At 41.4% G+C, this 16,848-nt stretch overlaps 1 protein-coding gene across 1 annotated transcript in view; it reads left to right on the forward strand.

Annotated features, from left to right (window-relative positions):
* The window catches only part of col16a1 (collagen, type XVI, alpha 1), a 73,665-nt gene that overhangs the window by 8,051 nt on the left and 48,766 nt on the right, over positions 1-16,848 (forward strand). The window contains exons 3-7 of the mRNA XM_078267390.1: positions 7,739-7,807; positions 7,901-8,018; positions 13,715-13,838; positions 14,546-14,827; positions 15,818-15,898. Of these exons, the coding sequence (XP_078123516.1) occupies positions 7,739-7,807; positions 7,901-8,018; positions 13,715-13,838; positions 14,546-14,827; positions 15,818-15,898 (674 nt within the window). The remainder of the gene's footprint in view (positions 1-7,738; positions 7,808-7,900; positions 8,019-13,714; positions 13,839-14,545; positions 14,828-15,817; positions 15,899-16,848) is intronic.

Here is a 16,848-nt window from a genome sequence, read left to right on the forward strand (position 1 = left end):
AGAATGTGTGTTCGTGTCTGCGTGCTTAAACACAGTAAATCTAGTCTATTGTGTTGTTTTATTTATTTATTTATTTCATTCCCAACTGTCATACTCCCTCATCACACTGTCAGTGTGTTCTCAGGGGTAGGCTCTGTGATATCACCCCGGGGGCCAAACAATCCTCCGTAGCTCGTGGAGCTCTGAAGGGAGTTTTGTGAAGGAGGGGATCCCTCTTGGGAGACCCTAGTCAGAGCTTTTCAGATGAGACTGAGTCAGCTTGCAGCTCCCCTGAGTCCTCTCCCCCAGTGGTTGGAAGAAAGTGCTTTCTCAAGTGCAGCTATAACACTTTGTCACAGCAAGCACCACACACACGCTCACATACACACATTCCTCTGACTCATCCAAATCTCTACTTACTGGTAATTTGCTGACATTACAGAAGGAAAGGAGGTTTAAGTAAAACTAGTGTTGAGGAGTCGAGCTGGATGATTGCACTGCCGTTCTGCAGTGTATCAGCCGGAGAGACTAGTCCCCATAGTTGAGTTAAATTTCTGAGATTCCCTGCCTTTGGTCAGTCCCTCCAGAAAACCGTGGAGCTTGCATGATTTCAAAATCCTCGCATTTTCGTTGCAAAAAAGTCACATATATCTTAGCAGAAAGTTGAAAAATGTTGCGTTTACTTCACACAAGAGCAGCCATTTTCCCCTGTTGCCATGGGAATGTTATGAAGTGACGTAATTACGCGACGTGAACATCATCGAACAGCTGCAAACCCCGCGATGAAGCCATGATGAAACATCAAATAAAATAATAATAATAATAAATATCCCGCATATTTCATTGCATTTTTGAAGAAAACGTTCCGCATAATCAAGGATTTTTGCCCGCAACAATCACAAAAAAACTCATTTTTCTGGAAGGACTGTTTGGTAAAGTGTTGCTGATATGGGTTCTTTTGGTGTGCCACAGACCCTACGCAGTCTGATAATGGATTTGTGTATTGATTTGTTTTTACTCAGCTTTCCCTCTGTCTGTGTCTGAGCTAAGTTGTATGTTTCCAGGTGCCAATGAATTGTAATAAGCTCATTTTCACAGAACCAGAAGTTAGAGAAGACAAGCAGCAGAAATAGACATACATTACAGAGCCTGGTTAGGGGTACAGCTTGCTGTGAAATGTAGTAAATATCTTATATGTTGTCTTTGCTTCTACACTGAGAACTGATTATATTCTGTAGCCCCTTACTCATAGTAAATACTGTATTGTGTATCTGTTAATCTGATGTAATTCCATCTGGAACAGGATGTTGGGACGGAAAAAGAGGGGTCTACTTTAATGTAAACAAATTAAATAGGGGAGAGAGTCTCTTAGATGTGATAGGACGTCACTGACAAGAAATGAATCTGAGCAGAACACTTAAACTTGTAACTGCTTCAGAGTGGCTGCTTCATGAACGAACCTGTCCTGTTATGTCTCTACTCTTTGCAGAAAAAAATGTGCATTGCAGTAACGTAATATTGAGTCATATCTCTTTAACTGCCCACTGCATACAAATGACCAACAAGTGACAAATGTGATCAGTCAAATGAATGTTTAAAATGAATGTTGAACATTTGGAGCTGACTTGTAATAAGCAACCAATTTCCTTTTAAGTGTCTTTCGCCCTTTTTCTCTGATTGTCCAATCCAGCCTCACTTACCAATATGTATATGCCCACCCTGCACACACACAAACACACAGGTTGCCAGACATCATGTCAAACAATGCAATCTTATTTGAGAAGTGTACAGACCTCTGCATGTACTGTCTCAGTTTATTGTTGTGAAAAGCTTGTAAATGTGTGTCATGAGTCCAGTCTGTGTCTGTGTGTGCTTGTAAGTGTGTTTTGAATGTGGGCCAGAGGCCCACAAAGGGGAAAATGAGTGAGCTCATCCCTCTCAAGTACAGCGTTTTAAGTCTTTCCACTCCTCTGTTCTGCAGTTTTATCTCTGGAAAAAAAACAAAAACAGGAATGTTCTCTCTTGTCTGTCTCATTTGCCGAAGAAGGCAAGTGAGACACACTCCCCCCTCTGTCTCAAACCCTTCTTCGGTTTTTATCATCCTCTCAGTTTGTGATTTTCCCCACACTTTAACCTCACATATAGCTACATTGAATCATCATATCAAATCGACTACACCACCCAGCATCCCTGTCCTATATGTGGCTTGTGTTTAATAGCTCCGGGACCTGGAAGACTCTCCCTCTGAGTCTAACTTTCTGCTGATCAGCAGCCCAGTCCAATTATCTTGGAATGCCTCATTGTAAAGCACATTCAATAACTACCATACCCTCTCGAATTGCAAACCACACACCAAACACCTCTTCTGTGACCTCTTCTCCCTAATGAAAATGCTGTGCCAATTGTTTGCTGCTACAGAAACAGAATTTAAACTCAGGGCAGTTGGTTTCAGTGGACCCCAGCCAGAGTAAGGCACTGGTAAATAAGGCCATTGATTCTTTAACCTTCTAAAGTTTGTTAAATATCTTGCAAGATGCGAGAAAGGTCACACATTAGTTATTTTAGCTAGGATATTGCAGTGGGCCAGCTAGAGTTGAGTTGACACTACATTGCTCTTTGTCATAGTGAATTGATTATTAAGTTCAGTTAGGAACCCTCTCTTTATAGATTTAACCATTTATTGCAACAAATAGAAATACAGTTATGCTTGGCGCTGATGGCTCCGCTCTTAATAATGCTCCTTGGACCAGCCAAGCAGCATGCTAAGCTGAAACAGGGAACGCTATGTCGAAACCCCTTTGGATATAAAATAGTGAGCCAAAAGGACATTGAAAACCATTATAAACTTTGAGTCATGTTAGGACTCTGAACTAGGAAGGTGGAGGCTGGGTTGGGGAGGCACTGTGTTGCCGGCAGCAGCGGTGAGTGAAGCAGTGTAGATGTAAAAGGACTGCCTTGATGTGGGAATGGCTGAGATTGGTGTGTGATAGGAATGATAAACAGAGGGCGTATGACTTCCGTGTTCTGCACGAACTAACGCTAAGTTTAATTTATATTGGAGTTCCATTACATCCTGTATATTGATGCATTTATAATAATCAAATCATCTACATTTCTTCTTTGTTATCACCCTCTGAGTTGAGTGTAAGTTTGTATACATCAAAAAGTAGTGTTTAACTTCACTAAAGACCCATCATGTTCCTGATTTTTAATTTATCTTTGGCAAGAAGGAAACTTTGGGGAATACTCACAGCAGTGTGCGGCATGACTGCCAGTAGTATCATTACCTGCTTTGGCACAACTCAAACACAACCCATCAAAGAGGAAGTGAACCCAGCCAAGACCATCCAATCTCTTTAAGGCTACATGCAGCTGCTAGGAGGATCCTGGAGTGGCACTCTATGCTATGTGCTAATTAGCTTGTCAACAAGCAAGCTCTTTCCTTTGATCACAGCTTGAGAGGAAATGGGGTTCAAGATCCGCTGTATGTCCTCTGCCAAGTGCCTGAGTCTGCAACAGTCCACTAAAATATCATCCATCGTCTGAGTTATGTGTAAATAGCTTGTTTATTCCATGAGCGTGAGCAAAAGTCTCACAGTCTTAAAAGTAAACACAACATTTAGCTTTAAAAGTTGTTTACTAATGTGATTTCTCCAAATGCAAATGCAGCCTCAGACTCATCTGGTTTTGTCATCTTCAGTTATTCTGCGTCAGCCTTACGTCTCATTCACACATGCATTCTAAATGTTGAGCATGTCATTTACACACTGAGCTTGTTCAATTCCTGAGCAATCTGTTCCCGTGCATTTTTATAAACATAAAATGTTTTATAAACATTATTTTTGTATTTATAATTTGTATAATTATAGTGACAAACCCACAGAGAATTATGGCGCAGCTGCTGTTCCTCTCAGTTCTATGAAACATTTTAGCTTCTTTCAGCTCATTGTTTTTCTCTAATGGCCGCAACTTTACTGTTTTGTTTCAATCTCACATTTCGCTTTAGCTCTCTTTTTCTAGCTGTCGCAGGCAGTTGTTTACAGTAAAACAAGCTCTGATAAACCTACTGTATACTTTAGCACCAAGTGATGGACAAAGTTAGCAACTAGCAGCTAGCTGGACCAAAACAGAGTTAAAACAAGAGTGAATATTTGACTTATTATCATGGTGGCCAGAAACACGAATTCAAATAAATGCTATTGTTGTCTTCAGGATGTTTAAATAGAAAACTGTTTGCTAACAAATTCCCCTCGTATCAACTTTATAGGGTGATATGTCAACGTTGTGTTTAAAGCTTGGTGCCCTGCCACCAATTGGCCCAATACAATCTATAAATCATGGTTTAAAGATATATCCTAGCAGGTGTATTTTGTTAGCTTTAGCTCGACTTCATTAACCTTGGCTATATTTTGAGCTTAATGCAATATGTTAATAAGTTGGAAAGTTAACGTCTATGTATGAAAGATGCTGAAAGATGTTGCGCTAACTAAGCATGCTAAAAACAAAAAAGAGCATGATAAAAAACAGACAGAAAGTTGAGCAAAGTCAGTCAATGTAGAGCATGAGCTTGACAAACTGAGTCTGAGATGTCCTTAAATGTCCACTGGAGAGACAACACAGTATTTAGGGTAAAAGAAAACACCTAATATAACTTAATATTTTCACTTTTTCTCACTCTCTGCTGTCCTGTGTGTTCATTCTTCCTCCTCTCTCCACCTTTTCCTCTCTTCTGTTGCTTGAATTTTCATTATGCTGCTCGCTTGCCTCTAGCCAGGATTACTCCTGACAAAGCCTTCATCTTGATTCTGTCTGATGGAAATGGGACGGTGATGAAAAACAAAACAGAAAAAAGAGTAAGCAGCAACGAAAGGTAGCTCCTACCATCTCTTGACTTCAAAAAACCTGCGATAGGAGATGTGAAGGCATCAGTGTCTTTGTGAGGCTGCAGAGAGTGTGCTGAGTCAGCCGATACTGTGAGGTTTCAAAATGGACCAGTCAAGTAATAAATACAGCATGTGTGTGTGTGTGTGTGTGTGTGTGTGTGTGTGTGTGTGTGTGTGTGTGTGTGTGTGTGTGTGTGTGTGTGTGTGTGTGAGAGAGTGAGGGGAAAAAAGAATGTACAGTAAGATAGAAGCGGAGCAACAGTATCTGAGGGCTCCGAAGACTGCTTGATACTTCCTGTACACTCCACTGTATCTGTTACTTTGTTCCGAAGTCACATTCAATTCATACAATTTCTTTGACTATTCATCTTAAGTTCCTCTCAGAGTACTACCACACTGTTTGACATCCCTTTTCTACACTTTGATTTGTACTTGCAGGCAGCAATAAGAGAATGGCACACTGTGCAGGCAGACAGACTGAAATGTGCCGTGCTTTAAAACAGTCTTTGTATTTTGAAACCAAGACGAGCAGAAGCTGCAGGGTGTCAATTGATGAACTTGATAAAAGGTGATGAAGCGCTGAATGCGCTTAAATTCCTTCTTGAGCCGGCCTCCATGAAATAAAATTTCTAACTCTTAATTAAAGTCAGTTGGATGCTATTATTCATGTAATTATATTAGGCTCTTTCCTCTTGTTTTGATGTGACTTTCAGTCACACATGTAGAAGGCGTGTGCAGTGCAATCTCTGATGTTCTCAACAACTCAATCTGTTAAAGCTAGGAGACACAAAAATATTTCTGTAGTTTGAAGTTCAGAAAGCTGTTTTTGTTCAGGCTTTTGTCTTCTTCTCATTCATATCGACAGTCATAGTGACCTTCAAATGAATCCTACATCTGAATTAGCACCTGATCTTCAGTTTATGTTTCTGCGTACACAATTGACCGTTAGCTAAGTCCCATCCTCCTTGGTTACTGTTGCTGAGCCTTTTTCGTCCTCACAAAGCACATGCAGTTTACATTGATAATGGTGACAGATTTCCTACATGAAATTTGCAGCAATTTTCAAAACATGGGTCTTCGATTTCAGACATAGGTAAAGAGAACGGAAAAAAAGTACACTCTGATTTCTAGCCGACAAGCTTGAGCCGATTTTGTCTGACTTTTTAATAATTCCAGCTCATTCATTTTTTTTTAACATATCTTTATTGAATTTCCAAGACAGCCACGGAGTAAAGAATAAAGCCCTCCTTTTAGCCCACCCGCAACCCCTTAAAAACAACTAAGACAACAACAAAAAACACAGAAGGTTTGCACAGTTGAGGCATACTCAACACAATCAGTCAAAATGGGTTACTTAAGCAATTGTTTGTTATCTGGAAATGTACTTCGAGATCTCAGACCATGCTAGACCATAGAGGCCACTCCGAAGGGCCTGTGCACCATCCTCACCAATATAGTCCAAGAAGGGTTCCCAGATTTTGAAAAAGTGAAAAGGCATGTCTCTGAGCCAGAAGCTACAGCTCATTCATTCATCATCATTAAAACTAGAAGGGTCTTTGTTGGCTTTCACACCTGCCTTGTTTAGTTCGGTTGAATCGCACTAGAGTTCGTTTTCCCCCTTGGTGCGGTTCGTTTGGGCAGGTGTAAATGCGGCAATCGCTCGGGTGCGCACCAAAAGTGGACCAACCAAGCGTACCGAGACCTCCTTGATGAGGAGTGGTCTCCGGTATGCTTTCAATCGAACTCTGGAGTGGTTTGTTTGTGGTGAGAACGTGATTCGACCTCAAACCGCACCAACTGTGTACTCCGCATGTCTGAGCTAAATGGCTCCTGTCAGCTGTCTACGATGCGGCAGAACATGCAAACTGTAGCAGCTCGTAGTGTTTCCCTCACAGAAACAGACTGCGCTCACTCGCATCTCCGTGGTCAAACTGACACCGGCAGAGCAGAGCGAAGTCTCGGTGACCATGGCAGACAAACAATGTCTGATTATTTAAATGAAATGAGCTAATTTGACCATGGAGATTAAAAAACTATGCACTAGCTTATTTGGTCCACATGTTGCGTATGAGTTAGCCTTGAATGAGGTTGAATTAAAATATCTAACCTTCAGCTTCACATTAATGATTTAAAATGTTACCGAAAGCAACACAGCTTAAAGAAAATCATTAGGTTCTATTTGTGGTTAACGGTGGGCACAACCTGCTTTCACATTCTCTGCAGTCATAGTAAAAAACTGTTGAACGTCTCGCTCGGGGGCATTGGTCCTTGAGCCCCAAAGAGATCAATTAACTGTGGATCACAGTGATTCACAGGGTCGATGTCTACCTGTACAAGCCCAGTTTTTCTTCACATCTCACATCTCCCCTCTGTAGTGAGGCAGGCCGCTCTGACAGGCAACGCTTTTCTCTGTAACCTCCCCTGACAGGGTGAGAACATATCCATCAAACGGAGGCTACCGCGACAGACAAGCATGGTGCGAGACAACTTGTCAGACGAGGCTGTCTTCCTCTCTGCACAGCTTTGCCCTCATTTCATCTTGCTTTCTGTTTTACAATCTTTTTTTGACTCACTTTCGCCCCCACCAACTCCACTCTACTTCTCTTTCTTCAAGATCAATATTTCAGTTACTCTCAAATGCATGTATGTTTGCACTTGCTTGTTCGCTCTCTCTCACACAAACTCTGTCAATTCCACAGCATCAGTAGTAAGTGTGAAAGGTTGCATTTGAAATCACTTCCATGCAAAGTCTGATTTGCTCTTCTTGACATTTTATAAAGTTTGAACTATTGTACAGTTCAGGTTTTTTGCTGTTTACGTACCCGCATTTTGACTTACTTTTCATTTGCTTAACCCTCTGTGTGTTGTCTTCACAGATGAACAGTGCCCATCCTTACAAGTGGATGAGTGGAAGTTTCCCCAGGCTGCCAGGCAAAATATCACAGGTGAAAAGACTTCAAGCTTGAATTGGCAAACAGACACATATCTTTCTCTGAGTGTTATTCATGTGGGTGCTGATCAATGCCATTTGTTGTTAGGTTTTAATCTGGTGAGGCGATTCTCCCTGCTCAAGAGTACAGATGTCAAGAAGATCCGCAACCCTCGAGGACCTGTCATCCTCCGCCTGGGCAAAACTGCACTCCTACGTCCCACTGAGTAAGTTTACATGTCTCGCACTGTTTTTCTTTCAGCAACCTACAGACAAATATATCTCACACAAGCACATTGTGTACAGCGTTAGGTTGTAGAGAATGTATTACAGGAAGTGAAATAAAGTGCATTTTTTGCTGGATTTTCATCTTTCTGTCAGCCTAATGTCGATAGGCTCTTTCTTCCCATGCTATGTCTGAACACAGAGAAATGCAGAGAAACTGAACACCCTACGGCGAAGCAGCCTCTGAACCCTCACACAACATGTCAGAGCTGTCCAGTTGCTGTTAAAAAGCAGACATTTGGCAAACCATACACCACGGGTCAATCTCTGATTGCATTTCCAGAAATACCACTTCATTTCTCTCACCACTGACAATGACTTGTAAAATTGAACTCGAACAGGCTTTCGGTTTTCCGGTTGTGAACCGCATATACTTACTGTAACTAGTTTTCCCATGAAATGTCTGTTTTTTTTGCTTGAACACAAACTAAAGAAGTTATGCCGTAATTACTGTAGTGGGCATAATGCAGTTGCCTGTAAATAAATAAAAGAAGTTACAAGGGTATGAATTTAAGAGTGGCATTTTTAAAGCCTGAGCTTGTTCTCAAATTGTTTCTGGGTGAGGAGACCTGCTACCACAAAATTCAACAGGGCACGGCTTCTTTGCACAACATGATTTTGCAGCTTGACATAGTGTAATTATGCTTTCCTAGGTTTTCATGTGGTTATTTCACAGTAGTTGGGTGTAGATTGTGTTTGGAATTGCGTGACAAGTACTTATTAGGGTTATGTGCAGACTTTTTTTCAGTCCTGTTTTTTTTTTTTTCAGTTCTTGCGAATTATAGCCAGTTTTCAGACTTGAAGGCCCGATAAATCTGTCTACAAAACACTCTTTTTCTTTTTGGAGACATTTTGTTCTAAAAGTGTCACATAGATTGTTTGTCACAGGCTTAGAGAGTACTTGTCCTTTGGAAAAGAGGGGCAAAACACAAAAAAACTGTCACATCTCAGGAAATCAGCATCTTTGGAGCCAAAGAGGAAAATCCAAGATGTTTTTGTGTTGCCTCTAACCGTACAGGGAGAGGGCGGGAACACCATTCTCTATCTCCTCTCTGCTGCTGGTTTGGGATTTTTTTGTAACGGTGCAGCGTTTATTGACATGTTGATGCCATCAAGAGCTCTGCTATCAGTTTTATCAGTGAAGACAGCTACCTATATGACTTCTTTGCAACTCAGACAGAGAATAATCAATGTTAGCACATCAGCCTTGACTGTCGGCTGCCTTTCATAGTGCGTCTCTCTATACACAGAGCTCACTGTCTTCTAAACACGTTTCTTAAAATGAGGAAACAGAATCAGAGGAGCTTTTTTTGCATTCTCCTCCTCTTCTTGCCTCACAGAAAAGTAGATACAAATCAGAGAGGACTGTCTGTCTTCGTCGGTTAGTCACAATGTTCCATTTATTTCTTTATTTGCTTTCAATTGTTGTTGTTTTTTACTTTTGCCTGCGTAAATGGCATTATATGGAGTGGTTTTCACACAGGTAGAAAAGAAGAGTGGAGGCGGAGAACAGATGGGCGGTTTAAAGATGTAGTGAGGGAACAAAAGGGTTAAAGGTTTAAATCCAGGCAATGAGTGAATGCTTAAGAACAAACCCTCAGGCTTGTTTCATGCCTTTTTATCCTAGTAACAGTATGAGTGTATGTGTGCTCAGCATGTATGGACTTTTGTGTGATGATGTGTGTGTGTGTGTGTGTGTGTGTGTGTGTGTGTGTGTGTGTGTGTCCGTCTGCTTAAATCTGTACAGTATGTGTGCAGTTGCAGCATCTTATTTTAGATTCCCCCGCTTTCCCATCCCCAGAATACTGTATATAGACACTCAAGCAGGTGAGGTTGACTGAAGTGCCAGACGTGTGTATAGTAATTGCAAAGCTTAATTTTGCTTTGTATCAGAGGCTAATTCATTCAGCTAATCCAAAGCTAATACAGATGAGTGACAGCCAGATGAAGCTACTTGACTCTCGCCTCTCTCAGTTGTCTGCTGACAGTGAAATGGACACCAGTCACAGCTGGTCACATGCATTTTAATTTCAGCAAAATTTGATTTGATTGCTTTGGGCCTGCTCCTTTTATGTAGCTACGGTGTGTATGAGAGAGTGGAAGCAATTATTTGATATTATGGCATGAGGTCAAGATATTTCAGACAGAATTCAAAGGCATTTGATGAATTCAACACGTATTATCACATATCAAAAGTGGTACATTTTGTTTACATGTAAAGCATTTTGCTGCTGTTCTTATGCAGGAATTGCTTAATAAGCACAATTCATTTTTATTGAGAGCTCAACAACATGATATGCAACCAAAGATAGGAAAGTGCAAATTTGAGGGCACTGGTAAAATGCCTCTGTGACGGAAGGATTATAAAAGAGCAAACATGTAGGAGGACAAATGCAGAAGGCATATCGGGGATGAGTCAACGAGGAGAGGGTCATGTACTTTTCACATAAATATTTCAGCTTACATCAGCAGAATGGGGGTGATTGCTAGTCTAATAGCTAGTTGAATTTCTGGTGCAGCAAGCCTGTTCAGACTCCATGCATTAGCAATACAAAATGACTGCTGTTTTTGGACTATGATTTTGTACCAGCTTTATCATCCTTTATTGATCTGGGGAATGTTTTGTGAGTGTTCATGCTCTCTTGTTTCATCTCTTTTCTGAGTCAAACTTGATGACAGCTGCTCAACTGCATCTGTGTCCTAATGACTTTAGTAATCCCTGATTTTTTTTGTACTTTGTGTTTAGCTAATTAGCAAATGTTAGCATACTAACATGCTAAACAAAGATAGGGAACATGGTTAACATTTTATCTGCCAAACATGTTAACATTGTCATTGTAACCAAGTTAGAATGCTGTTATTAGTATTTAGCTCAAAGCACCGTACAGCTTTACAGAGCTGCTAGCATAGCTGTGGACCACTAGCCTTGTTCAGAGTTTGGCCCACTAGTCACCTTACCCAGTATTTGACGAGGGAACCACAACCCTTAGAAGGCTTGGACCAGTGATGACAATGGTGATATGAAACATTGAACTGCACCAGCAGTAGCACTGAAATTCCCACATCCAAAGTATATTTTTTACAATAGTTGTTAAGGTATTATGCTGCTGTGTGCACAGTTCGATTTCTTCTGTAAATATTGTTTAAAATACAAAAAGTAGAAGATAGCCATAGGGAAAAAATTTAAACGTGTAACACCATTTCGCCACGATATGTGTCAGCTCCAAGCTGTTTAACATTCCTGTCAGTTACTGTAGGTGTGTATAATACATGCAAGGATAGAAACCGTCTCCACTGAAAGCAATTGATTCCAGCTCAGTTAGAACCCGGTACAATGGTGCCTATACACCTCTCCAGGTGATATTCCTATCTTAAACCAGAGAGCTGCTATTTCAACATTACATTTCCTCTCCCCTTGTTCCCCTGTGCCTCTCTGGCTTGCACTGACTTTCTTCTACCTCTCTCTTTAAAACAATACAAGGGAAGCAGAAGTAACTTTATCTCCGAGTTGGGAGAGGCTAGATCTGAATTTGTCTGGCCCATACTGATTTATCTCCCCACTGCATGTGTGTGTCTGTGGGGTTATGTGTGTTTTTTTGCCAGGACTCTGAATGTAATAGGCCAAGGTGAGGTACTTCCAAGTTAAAAGTCAATAGTTTGTGAGTGGTTTTGTGCCCTGCAGCTCATGTCACTAATCGACAGCAAAACAACTTCACTCTCAAGATCAGTTTCTTCCTTTCTCTCTCTATCCGTCTGTCCGTCTATGGGTCTCTCTTTCTTGCAGACCCTCTTCCCATCTACATATTGTCTACCTATACTGTTCTGTGGATTAATTTCAAACTTTCATGCATTTTCATATTATACCCAGAAATGATTTTTTCCCCCACCACAGTTTGTTTCTCTTTGTCTTCTCTCTATCTCTCTCTCTCTCTCTCTCTCTCCAGGTCTCCAGGTTGAACGTTTTTTCTTCTCCTTTTCTTCTACTCATCCTTTCTTTGTTTTGACGTCCTGTAGTTGGCTGTTTTCCCTTGGATCATCCCTTAGTCATAAATCACTGTCACCCCACTTCTAGGAGTGGGAAACCAGCTGCCAGCATCAACAATTCTGTGTGTGTGTGTGTGTGTGTGTGTGTGTGTGTGTGTGTGTGTGTGTGTGCGCGCGCGCAAAGAGAGAGAGAGAAAGAAATAGAGCAAGAGAGAATATTTCAAAGTGTTCGCCATCTCAGTGAGCAGGCATTTCACTGTTTGTTTGTGAACCCTTCATCTCTCAATACATCTACACACACCCATGCAGTGAATATTCAGGCGTTTGTTTACTTGTGTGTGCGTAGATGCCCTTGACCACAACTGAGGGATGAGGCTTGCTGGACTGTATCTGCTATGAAAATTAATGCTAGGGGGTTACACACAGCTTTGCATTGTACTGCTGGCTGCAGTCACAATGTTTAGGGAGAAAAGAAAAAAATAGGGAAAGAAAACAATGAGTAAAATTTAAAAATGCTCACACAGGAAACATCGGATTGCTTTGTCACTGTGCTCACAAGGACTTCAAAGAAAGATATGTGAAGCCAAAAGTTGTCTTAATTTGTCAAACTCTTAATTGAATGTGATGTTAGCTTCCTGGCTAACTACTGCATGTATGTCAACTTGGATAGATGGTCTTTATTGTCCAAGAATAAAATTTGTTTTCACAGCTTGTGCATGTACAGTACATGTCTGTACAAATATGCACAATATATAACTAGACACATATGCACATACCCTGCAAACATACCAATGCACCTGTATACACATACTTTACAGACATATTGGTTACATTTTTAAAGTAACATGCCCAGCATTGTTCATCTATATACACATCAAGATGTACTTTATTTAGGGCTGCATACTATCGGGCCTGACCCCACATGGACCCGCATAGTTTCTGTCCAAGCCTGACCCGAGCCCAAACCACGGCAGCAGTTTGGGGCCCAAGCCCGTTTTAAGACCTGGATTCCCACTGTAAAATGAAATATACTAAAGTATTAACAGTGTGTGTTAACAGACATTTGTGACATGATTTTCAGCACAGCCCAAAAAACTGCCATATGCCATATTAAGTAGAGATTGTACAGTATAACATTGCTCCTAATTAATGAGATTTGGGAGTCTTGGGACTGTTCTAGGCAACTGCTGTCAGTAACATGAACAGCAGCGGGAAAAAGATCAGTGAGTCAAATGTCACTAATCAAATTATGCATAACAGCAGGTTATTGATTATAGCATGGACCAATTGGGTTCGGCCAGAGAATCAAAGCTCTAGGGCTGCTATGTCAGAAGCAACAAAGGCAGGCCCCCACAGGTACTTTATCTGTAACCAGAAGAAAGGAATATGAAGGGTGGATTGAGCTGGAGGTGGTCATTGTTAATTATAGCATATTTTTGTCAGACTAGTTCTGCCTGGTAAATTCCCACTGTGTCAAAACTCTATGCTCCCAGTTTGCAACACAGGCTTGATGTTATACATTTGCAGTCTCCAAGCCCAAGCCAAGGTAACCCTGATGAGATCATCAGGAGTTTCCCTGTAAACTTTCCTGTACTTAGTTTCACCGTATGGAGGAGCGACGTGTCCCTGACTAATCTGAACTTCTGTGTTCTAGTCAGGTGTTTCCTTATGGTCTTCCTGAGGAGTTCACCCTAATCTTCACCGTGGCGTTAAAGAAGGCTGCCATGCGAGACACCATCTACCTCTTCCAGATATCTGATCAGCAGGGATACCCACAGGTGCAGCTCACTGCCGGCATTACCCTTTCCTGCATCTTCTCCCCCTTCCTTAGCCTCTCTTTGCTCCTCTGTTTCCTCCTATCACTATATCTTCCCTCTCTTCCTCGACCTCTTAGCTTTTATTCATTGTGCCTTTTGTCTACTCATTCCTCCTGTCTCTCATCTCCTCTCTTTTGCATAGTCATCCACTTTCCCCTTCGATTTCTTCTCTCGCGTGACACCTTTTCAATTCTTTTCCCCTCTCATTCCACGCGTCTTTTGTCCCCTCTTTATTCTTCATGCGATCCCCCTCCCTCTCTCGCTAGCCTGTCTCTCTGTCGCTCTTCCCTCTATCATCTTCTGCTCTCCTCTTTCATTCACCTTCATTGTTATTCAAGTGTTTTCCATGATGAAGCACTGGAGTCCCTCAGAGTCCCCATAATCACTAAGAGTCTGAGGCCAGATTTAAATACTCAATGTGTATGATGGATGAAGGCCAAGTCGCCTCATTAGGAGTGATTGATTGGCTGTAGTGCTTGTGTGTGTAATTAATATGTCTTCCCTTTTACCTCATCTCTACTACTGTGTCCTACAGCTTTGTTTGGTGCTAGCAGCTTGTACATATCACTCTTTGTTAAAGCCACTACCAGTCAGACAACTTCAGATACACTTCATTGGCGTACTGAATAAATGTTTGGTGTTTAATTAGCACTTGTGTCGAAACCCAGCTCTCTGTAAACCTCAACGGCCCCGAAGGCACCCTGTCCCTGAGTGCCAGGGGTGTAGAGCCCACAGCTGACCTGGTGAGCTGCATTTTCACCGGGGAGGGGGTGGAGGCCCTGATGGACTTCCGCTGGCACAAGGTGGCCCTAAGCGTGCAACAGGGAGCCGCCTCCCTCCACGTGGATTGCAACTCCATTGAGACCAAACCCCTGGAGCCACGTGGAGTTCTTCCCACTGACGGACACACTATGCTGGGCATACGGGCTTCAGATGCTGGGCCTGTGCAGGTATGGATCTGTAGAGAAATGGACAGAAAATAGTGATATGAGAGGAGAATTTGTGTGAGCTTTTGATTTAATATGCAGTGTATTACTGTCTATATTGGCTACTGAAGAGCTGTTGATCAAGTTTAAGCGCTTCAATGTAAATGTTATCTAAACTTATTATTTGAAAGCATGGTGACCTTTAGTCCCACTCTGTATGAAGAACCAACTGGTCCTTGTCTTTTTTAGAAGTTCATTCAATAAACCAAATTCCCTTGTTGGGATCTGTACCATAGATAATAGCATGACAGTGCTTTGCTGAATAATGTAAAACAGTATACCCTTGGCATATAGAATTTTTATAACGTATCAGACTTTTTCTAGACCTCCCTGTTTCCAGCAGGTGGACAGAGTGAAATGTTTCTAGTGAACCAACCTCCCATAAAGGCCTTTGTACTGAAATCCTTCATTCTCGGTGTATTTTTCGTGTGGATGTGCGTGTTATAGATCACACGCTATTTCTCTGAGGTGCTGTTTTTTTTTCAGGCAGTCACATTCATTCCTGATTAAAAAAGCGAGTGGACTACCTGGGAGAATTGGCCTGTATGAGCCGGGACTATTAACGCTGAATATAGATCCAGTAACCCAAGCACTTAGTTTGACGATCTATTAACTAGCCTAGTTAGGAAGCTGTCAGGGGATTTTGTTAGCGCAGGAAGGAAGTCTTCGTACTTGTTCGCACGCACACACACACACACACACACGCACGCACACACACACACACACACACACACACACACACACACACACACACACACACGCACGTATGCATGTAAACCTCCGGATAAAGTGCTTTCCTAATACTTATATAAATGAGAAATGAATTGGCTCTCAGCCTTGTTTACTGCCTCATTTAAACTTGATTTACATTATTAGACAAACAAAACAGAGGATTTATGGAGACCTGCATTAAATATATCAAACTCTTTCTCTCCCTCTCCCTGTCTTTCTTAGATGGACATTCAGCAGGTGATGCTGTATTGTGACCCCTTTCTTGCCATTCAGGAGGCCTGCTGTGAGATACCTGGAGCACGGGTGAGAACCCCAACTAACTGATAAACAATAAACAATAAACTTGTGTGGAGACTATTCACAACTGCCCAACTCTATGGGCTATATGTAAGAGATAATGTAGAGCTATTGGGTCATTATTGCAAATTGAACCCCGACAGCATGATGCAGGACCCCTGGCTACTTACTTAAGAAATCAACAATTTGACACAAAATATTGATTTAAAAATGGTACTCCATGATCAGTCTATGATCAGAACTGTGTCATAGCAATGGTCAAGCAATGGCTTTGATGTGGCTCAGCTAAACCTAATCTGACCCCATTGACTATAACTCAACACTTGTTGCAGCTGCTTCACAATAAAAGTGATAGTTATTTGCTGGAAGGTACTGTGCAACAGCTGCAAGAAAAGCTGAGTTTGCATTATCAAAAGTATCCATAAACAGTCTCTGCATTTGTCTCTGGAGGCTTATTCTTGCTAATCAGCAACACTTTGTCTTTATAATGGGTTATGCTCAATTATTTTCTTCCAACTCATTTTAGGTGGTCAGAAAGAAAAAGAAAACTGAGATTATGATATGCAGGAGAACCCTTACTATATAGCACTCTACCAATTACTTGGCTTAGGCTTCTACAAATATGAAAAAGCCTGCCTTATGTTAGTTAACACAATAGTCTTCAGTGGCTTTGTTTAACATAGGGTATTATGTTCACAAATTGACTGGGGCTTAGAGTAATTTCAATGTGTGCAATTATGTCACATCGTCTCTGGTTTGCCAATATTGTTTGTACTCTTAATGTGTGACTAAAAGCCTAATTGAAAGTATCACTTGCTCTCTCTTGCAGCCTCAGAAATACAATTTTATACTCTATTTCATTTTCTTTATATTTATCTCTCTTTCTCTTGCCTAGGCACCTCTTCTCTTGTGCATTTTTGTGCCGGTACTGTTAACAGGCTTCAGAGAAATAGAAA

This window comes from Sander vitreus, chromosome 14, assembly GCF_031162955.1.
Source record: "Sander vitreus isolate 19-12246 chromosome 14, sanVit1, whole genome shotgun sequence".
Taxonomy (NCBI): domain Eukaryota; kingdom Metazoa; phylum Chordata; class Actinopteri; order Perciformes; family Percidae; genus Sander; species Sander vitreus.